Source organism: Amaranthus tricolor, chromosome 6, assembly GCF_026212465.1.
Source record: "Amaranthus tricolor cultivar Red isolate AtriRed21 chromosome 6, ASM2621246v1, whole genome shotgun sequence".
Lineage (NCBI taxonomy): Eukaryota > Viridiplantae > Streptophyta > Magnoliopsida > Caryophyllales > Amaranthaceae > Amaranthus > Amaranthus tricolor.
In genome coordinates this window covers 7,783,293-7,792,184 of record NC_080052.1, presented here as the reverse complement: position 1 = coordinate 7,792,184, position 8,892 = coordinate 7,783,293, and the positions used below count along the sequence as shown (strand labels likewise).

Here is an 8,892-nt window from a genome sequence, read left to right as displayed (position 1 = left end):
TAAAAAAAATTTCTCATTAAATTCACTACGAAAAATAATACTCCCTCCCATTCTTCCTACTTGTCCTATTTACTTTTTGGTTGCTATTCACTAATTACTCTTAATTTGTATTTTATTCTTAATTTATAAGTTAAAAATATAGTCATGTGAGCCTTGTTTTTCTCGTCCCAATGCAAAGATTATTAATATTTTATAATTTTTAATCATGCACAATTAAAGATATTAAAGGTTAAAATATTATCTCGACATATGTGAAAAAAATAAATAAGACAAATAGACTGAATAAGAGTAAGTAATTCTTTTCACCATGTCTCACTTGTGTTAGAAAAAGGAAAGAAAGATAAAAGTACTAGTAGTAGTTTTTGTAACACAATGAAAAGATAGATGATATCTTGTAAATTGTATTCCCTTCAATTCAGCAATAATGTGTCGTTTGTTTTTTTGAATATTATTTATCTCTTATTTTTAATTAGTATTTTAATATTACTTTATAAGTTAAAATATAGTCAAGTGAAATCTTATTTGATTCGTCTTAATACAAAGATTATTCTTATTAATTTTCAATAATTTTTAATTATGCACAATTAAAAATATTAAAAATTAAATAAGTGCATAAATTAAATAAATGCATTAGCAGTTGAAGTGTAATAAACCAACTAACAATTTTCTCTCTTTTTCTCTCTCTCACATTGCACCTAACAATTAACTCTCTCTTTCACTCCCCTCAAAAACCTCAACCTTTCCCAATCCCTCTCATGCTCAACAATCATAATGGTACATAATATTAAATTTTAAAGAATAAAAGAATAAAAACAGAAGAAAGTAAATAAAGAAGTGAAAGTTAGAGAACCAAAAAAGAAGGAATAGCTTATTATCAATGGAGAACAACCAAAAAAATTGTGGTTGCTGGTCTGTTTTGCGCAGAAATGTTACCACTGCCTGTAAACCTTCTTCTTCCAAAAATTCTGCTAATTCTAGCCTTGTTTATGATGCAGGTTCACTTTATATTACTTCTTCCTCCTTTAACTCTGCTTCTTCTTAAGTTTAGATTGATCGGTATATATTTTTGATTAGATTGTTGAAATTTGAGAAGTTTTATGATTTTTAGGAGGAATTTAATGCCCATTTTACATAATTGTGAGAAATTGCTATTTTTAGAATTTTTTTGAAAGGCCCGTTTGATCAAACTGCTTGAATTTGCAGTTTGTGTTAAGGATCTAAAATCCATGACACGAAATTAGTTAGAATCTGGTAAACAGTGTGAATTTCTTGAAATGGGGCAAATAATTTCTAATCTTTATAAAGTATAACTGCTGTATTTTTGCAGTGTTTAGAAATTCCTGCATTTACTTCTTTTCATTTCTATAAGTAGCATACTTTGTGTCAATCAATCTCATTTTCATATACTTCTTTGTGATTTAGCATTCTTGTAGTAATGTCAACAATATTTTTTGGTTTTTGAGAATCATGTATTGACCGAGTGGTTGAAGGATTTCTTTTTCACCCACGTGATTGAGGTTGAATTCTCACAATCCATAGGAAGGATCAATTCCCATCTGCCTATAGCCTCGTGGCGGTGAAGTGGAGTAAAATTGACAAATTCTTTAAAGGCGTGCAATTTCAAAAATTATGAAATTTTATATAATAACTTTGTATATTAAACGCTTAAAACGTAATTTAATAAAGAGATCAATCCCCTTTTAGGCTCTGTGCAGTTGAACATGTTTAGAAGTCTTTGTTCTGTTCAGGTTTACCTTGAAATTAGGTGTTTTGGTCTTGAATTCTATTTAATGCTACCTAAATGATGAAATTCTATTTATTTACCGTGAAATCATGAATGCAGCTGCTGAAACTAGGTACTTGAATGCTAGCAATAGAGAAATGTGTGTACCAAATGATGATGCTCAAATTCCCTCTGTACCACCTGATCCACCACCTTCAGAAACCAAATCCCAGCATCCCCAACTCCTAGTCTTCACTTTTCATGAATTAAAATCTGCCACCGGGAACTTTAGGCCCGATAGCATACTCGGGGAGGGCGGTTTTGGGTATGTCTTTAAGGGATGGATTGAAGAAAATAGCACCTCACCTGCAAAACCCGGGACTGGAGTTACTGTTGCTGTTAAAAGTTTGAAGCCTGATGGTCTCCAAGGCCACAGGGAATGGGTGGTTAGTGTTAAGTTTACTTTATTAAGTACATTCTGAAAATTTTTTGGGTGTTTAATTGTTTGATTAATGCAGGCTGAAGTTGACTTTCTTGGGCAACTTCATCATCCAAATCTTGTTAAGCTTATTGGGTATTGTAGTGAAGATGATCAAAGACTTCTTGTGTATGAATTCATGACTCGGGGAAGTCTCGAAAACCATCTATTTCGTAGTAAGTACTGAAAATGTCGCATTTTTACCATCACTTCCTTGAATTTGAACGGAATAGATCAATCTACGTAATAAGGAATACGAGGGTAATAATAACATAATTTGATAATCATGGGTTAGCATACTGGTTGAAGGTTTTTTCCTCAATTATTGGATTGAGTTTTTGTTGGCATAAGAAAGTTGAAATGAAAATGATCTACTCCTCTAAGGAGTCATGTGTTTGTTGAGTAAATTGACCATGTTAGATGAATGGTTGCTGACTTTTTATTATTACTATAGCATAATTTAAGCCCTTCCCTTTTTAGTAAGGATTATATATTTGTACTAATTAAGTAACTTGCAGAACTTAACTTATAGTTTTTAAAGTATTTAATATCTTAAATAGAAGTTTATTGATGCACTGTTCTTTGAAGGAACTATGCCTCTTTCATGGCCCAGTCGAATGAAGATAGCTCTTGGTGCGGCGAAAGGATTGGCTTTTCTACATGGAAATCATGAGCCTGTCATTTACAGAGATTTTAAGACGTCGAATATTTTGCTAGATTTGGTAATGTATTTTTGTTACCTAATCAACTGAATTTTCCATCTAATTCTTGCTTGGTATACACAAATAGAGTGCTAATTTCTAAAACTTTCCTTTTGTAGGAGTTCAATGCAAAGCTTTCAGATTTTGGTCTTGCCAAAGCTGGACCTCAAGGGGACAAAACCCATGTTTCTACTAGAGTTGTAGGTACATATGGTTATGCTGCTCCGGAATACGTAATGACAGGTATACATGCTTTTTTGTTGTGATCACTTGTTTTAGATGTTCTTTTGAAATTTCACAAATTCTTGTATTAGACGGTCTCACCGTAAAACGTACTCCATACTTCGGTTAAATAGTCCAATAATAGAAACTTTTAGCATAATGGACTTTTTGTATAGACTCATCTCACGGAGACTCGTCTCACGGTGAGATGGTCTGATACAAGAGGGGCTGTTGAAATTTTAGAAGTAACGAAACGTTCTACTAAATAATGGAAATTTGATGAAAAATTGTGAGCTTTTTTGATATTTGATTAATGTAGTGTAGACTAGAGAGACTAGTGATGGAAATTTTATGTCTGATTTCTTTCATTTCTCTGTTTAGGACATTTGACGTCTAAGAGCGATGTTTACAGCTTTGGTGTTGTGCTACTTGAGATCCTAACAGGGAGGAGATCCATGGACAAGAAACGCCCTAGTGGTGAACAAAACCTTGTCACTTGGGCTCGACCATACCTGGCCGACAAGCGAAAGCTATATCAAATAGTCGATCCTCGTTTGGAGCTCAACTATTCAATTAAAGGTGTGCAAAAGGTATGCCAATTGGCTTATGGCTGCCTTAACCGAGACCCCAAATTACGTCCTTCGATGGATGAAATTGTGAAGGTCCTGAACCCATTACTTGATCTCAACGATATGGCAATTATATCATATCAGTCACGGTTATCTCAACCAGGGAGGCGAAGGAAGAAATCCGATGGCCATGTCCTTAATATGCCCTCTCATCCCCTTCAGATTAGGAACATTAGGAACTCTCCCTTGAATAGCGGTAAGCATCACCCTTGCTAATATCTCATTGGAATTTGATCATTTATTCATTCGAGTTATTCTTAGAGCTCGAAGTATTGTGTTGTCGGGAGATTCTTCAAAAGCGTGAAGTTTATGCGATTGGATGTAATATAGATTGAAGTGGAGTTGATCACGTCTAATGATGCTTCATTGATTCCTGACCCATTCCGATCTTCTCCTTTTCGATTCTTCTTTTGGTTGTTAGATGTAATTGTAGCATCTTCTAAAGAATTGTATTGATTATTATGTGTGCTAGCTTATAGCCATTGCTCCAACTCTTGAGCTTGGGGATGAATGAGCGTTTTGATGGCTTTACTCATCTGTATGAGTGAGATCTAAATGAAGTTTGAATGTTCTTAATTAGTGCTAAGTTTTGCAGTTGCATACAAAGTAGAGATTTGCTAGTTGTATCTAGTGCTTGTTTGGTACCAATTGGAATCATTCTCACTTCTTTTGGAATGTGCTTCTCCGTGTTATAATTTATAAACGTGCATATGATTAATGCAAACGGAGAGAAGGAAAAGGAAAGGAAGTGAAAAGGAAATTACTAGTTTTTTTTTGAGTTTGCTCCATAATGTTAAAAAATTCTTCTATATTTGAGTTTTATAATGCAAACTTAAAGGGATATATAGACTATTTCTTATTTGCTGACGAAGGTTGGGAAAGGAGAGGAAAGAAAAAAAGAAATATATCTTATTTCTCTTAAATTTTTTATTTTTAGAGAAATTTGATTATCAATAAAATTAGGGACATGAATCCATCTAATTCTCTTTCTTTCAAATGTCTCACCTTATTTTTATTCTATTAAAGGAAAATATTTTCTTTCAAGTTCGCCCTCCCCTTCTTTTCTCTAAATTCCAATTCTTATTTACTTTTACTTTTGAATAGGAAACAATTTATTAATGGTTTGTTTAAGTTTAACCAGATACAACTTTATTGATTATACGCAAAAATAGATCTAAACATCCAAAATATTAAATTTCATAATGCACATACAAAAATAAAGTTGTTTTCTTTGTGAAGTACCATACTTTATAGATTATACTCCCTCTTATTAATTATATATGTTCTATTTTTATCAATTTTCGATTTTAATCTACAAAATTCTATCCTCTCCAACTCATTAGTTATATTCTATTTGGTTACATAACTTGAATTAATTTGTTTGTTTATTTTTGATTCTAATTAATTAGAAAAAACAATTTGAACATCATATTTAAATTTAATTATAACACACCAAAATAGACAAATTCCTTAATAGACAAAGCCTTTCAAATTTTATTGAAAATCACGCAAAAGTCTAAAAGACATACTACAATTTAGATTGGTGGTTTACAAGTAGGGCATATATAGACGTAAATGTTACGAAAGAAAACATGCATGCGATATAAGCATATTCTATGCACATATACTTTGATCAAAGATAAGCCCAAAAAGGTAACCAAAATTTTGTCATGCTATGTAAAATATTGGAGTAATATTCCATAGATCTACTTTGTGTCTCTTTTGATGCCAAAACCAAAAAATATATTACTAACATTTTATAAATAACTCAAAAAAAATTTATGAATAAAATGTAAATATCTATAAATAATTGAAAAAAATTTATGAATAAAATATAAATGTACTACAAATAATAAGATAAAAATTAAAAAAAAATTATAAATTACGATAAAAAAAAAATGAGACAAATTTGATGTTATAAGCTATAGCTAGCAAGAATATAAACAAAAACAGTAGCATCCATATACCTTTATCTTTATGTGGTGCATATATTATAATGTATTCATTATTATTTACCTTTGTTGAAGAGTATCATTTTTGCTGTTTGGTCTAGATTGATGTTACATGTTGCATAATATATTTCCTCTGGAATCTCAATCTTGAGCTTGTAATATCGTGTTTGACGAATATTAACTGTTTTTTTGGTCGAGCAATTGATTTTGAGCACCACTTGTATTATAAGAGATTTCAAGTAAAAAGTTTTATGCCTTTCATATTAAGATTTTAATATTATTATTATATGAAAATTATAAGCTTATTTTCTAAATTTTCTAATTGTATACTTTTAATTTATTGAATGTACGTGTTCCTTAAAAAAAAATTTTGTAATAGCCAACATTATAAAAATCAGCTCGTCTTGTATGAGACCGTTTCATCGTGAGACGGGTTTATAAAATAGCTAGCCTATTTTTTCAATTGATTATTTTAAGATCATAAGTTATCATTTTAAGGTTATAAGTAATCATTCTAAAACTTATAAAAGTAATTATATTAAAATTATAAGTGATCACTTTAACGTTATAAGTGATCATTTTAAGACAAAAGATGTATATCGAGCCAGCTTTATAAAGATGGTCTCACCGTGAGACCGTCTCATTTAAGAATTAGTGTATAAAATTTGCATACAAAGGGAAAAACATCAAATATTAATTATTTCTTTTTGTCGAAATAATGAATATTAAATGTACATTTATAATCTTGACCGATGTTTGAATTTGTTCAAAAATCCTCGAAGAACATTATGAGCAATGTATTGAATGATACACCAAATATATTTATGTTGGTGATCTTTTAAGTATTGTAGATTAATATAAGGATTTTGACAGAAGCAGTTTTGAACATATGTAACGGGCCAACTACACAAGACCTGTAAAAATTAGAGGACTCGAGTGTTTTTACACTAATGTTGCATTAGTTTTATTAGCTCTTTGTAAGCTCTAACTTTTTACAAAATTTTAAAAATTATTGTACTCCCTTCGATTCATACAAATTGTCACATTTTGTTTTTACATTCTATCCAACGCATTAATTCAATCGTAAATAGCTCTACTTGTGCATACTATATTGATATTAATAAAAATTACATTGAAACGAATCAAACAATATCCCATTTGACTATATATTAACATTTATATTAAAAATAAAATACAAATTAAAAGTGATCGATAAATAGTATTAAAATATTAAATGAGACAGTTTGAAGGGGTATAATTTTAACCCATTGTTCAACTTTAAAAGTTGGATATTTTCGATGAAAGAAAAAGATGTTCAACACACAAGAAAGAAGATGAAAAAGAGCAAGAAAAAGGAAGAATTTGTGCTAAAGAAAGATAAATTTTGGCAATCACTTTGTCGTGGTAAAAGTGACAAATTCGAACATTTTGCTGGTGAAATTGATCATGATGTTCGAGTCTCTTTTGGCAAGTCCTTCACTTTTTTTTCTAACAAAAGTTCTATTGCATTTTTGTGTACGTTACTTTATTTTTTTTTGGGTGAGCATTGTTGATTACTTTGGTTAATTATAACACTATCTCAATTTGATTGAACTACAAGTATAACACATTAATTGTTCAAATAAAACTTTAATTTTCAAAAGTGTATTCATCAGCATACTCAATGTATCCCACTTTTTAAGAGCAATATATAAAAAGCAAAATGAAAACATAAAATATTAAATAATCGATTGATGATGATCTGGTAATAAATATCCAAATTAATATTATTTTAGATAATATAGCTAGTGCTTATGTAAACCTTAACTCTTAATGTTTAGTGCACTATTTCTTTTATGTAAAATAAAATATGAATACAAGGATAATGTCAAAGTGTTAAATCCAAAAGATTGGGATTAGCTATTGATTGAGTAATAATAAATAAGAAAAAGTAATTGAAAACTACATATGTTGGATTGGATCGCTGGAATGTTGAATTATATGATTGGTGATCTATTCATACCATTCTAGACCTAATTTCAATTTGGATCATAAAAACCTACAAACAATTCTACTTATGGTACCGATCGTTTGCATGTGTTTTGATCATAAAATCATTAATCAAACTTACAATTTAATAATAATGATCAAACTAATACATACTCTTTGGTCGATTGTGATTAGTACCTAAAAATCGAAATCTTGGCATAGTTTATAGGAAAAATTACCTAGATGTAATATTAGAGGAATTAATATTTTTAAGAATAAGAGAATTTAAAGTAAATATTAAAATATGAATTATTTTAGGTTTGGAAAATAATTGAGTTGAATAAATAAGTTGTGGACTAAGTCCACAAAGAAGCAAATTGGGCTTGAATGACTACTTCTGGATTTAATAAAATGAAAATGGTGATTAAGGATAAGAATATGTACTATTATGATGATTAGAAACGTTAAAACAAGAGTTTCAGTTAATCTACAGTTATAGGAGGAGATGTAATAAGTTGTATGTTAGTAGAGTAGGATCAAACGCATGTTAGTGATGTTATGTTTACAGTTATGTTTTAGGAGATGACTTCGTCGAGGAGCTCTTCCAATAGATTATGGTCAACCGGTCTTGGCTATAAGAAGCGTCGGGTTTTGTGAGTAATAGCAATCCCTTAAAGGGTCTGGCCAGGCTCACTTTTCTTGAAAAAAGGTTTCATTAGTGTTATTTTGAAGTTTCTCATTATTGAGACATATTTTTTGTGACTTAATATGCTGATATTGTGATATGGTGAATGGATCGGGCTCACGGGGTGGTCATTGACGGAGTAAAAGGACGTTGTTCTCTACTCCCTATTTTTCAGGCGAATTGTCATTTGATTAGCTTCACCAGAGAGTGACATAATCTTAGAGAGCTATGGGTGTTCCTCTCAACTAGACTCAAAGTGCGCACAACGATTTAAGACTGATGTTACTTATAAATCTTTTTGTTTGACTTATAATATTTGTTTTGTTTTGGATTGCTTCTACTCTTTCGGTTAAATCTAACTCGATGTTGTTTCTATCTTTTAAATTACCTACAGAACGGTACCCGTCAGGAACGAAGGGATATTAGAGGTGATTAGAGTATACCAGGTTGTTATCTTGGATTTGAGTATGTATAGAAGTTATAGTGTCCATGTTGGGCTTTAGTAAGTGTGGAGTAGGTTTCATTATGTTGACT

The 8,892-nt window shown here is 30.7% G+C and overlaps 1 protein-coding gene across 1 annotated transcript; it reads left to right on the top strand.

Moving 5' to 3' along the window:
* Nucleotides 1–654: 654 nt before the first annotated feature.
* On the top strand, nt 655–4,717 carry LOC130815310 (serine/threonine-protein kinase PBL34-like). Its single transcript, XM_057681729.1, has 6 exons — nt 655–995; nt 1,844–2,169; nt 2,242–2,377; nt 2,790–2,923; nt 3,022–3,145; nt 3,506–4,717. Exons 1-6 carry the CDS (start codon nt 878–880, stop codon nt 3,967–3,969), a joined length of 1,302 nt encoding a protein of 433 aa, XP_057537712.1. The 5' UTR covers nt 655–877; the 3' UTR covers nt 3,970–4,717.
* Nucleotides 4,718–8,892: the final 4,175 nt, after the last annotated feature.

What these genes read in the sequence shown, in the direction of transcription:
- LOC130815310 (XM_057681729.1), top strand. Translation starts at nt 878, where the DNA reads ATGGAGAACAACCAAAAAAATTGTGGTTGCTGGTCTGTTTTGCGCAGA. An exon ending in TAGCCTTGTTTATGATGCAG is followed by an intron (nt 996 to 1,843) that starts GTTCACTTTATA and finishes TCATGAATGCAG; the next exon opens with CTGCTGAAACTAGGTACTTG. An exon ending in CGAATATTTTGCTAGATTTG is followed by an intron (nt 2,924 to 3,021) that starts GTAATGTATTTT and finishes TTCCTTTTGTAG; the next exon opens with GAGTTCAATGCAAAGCTTTC.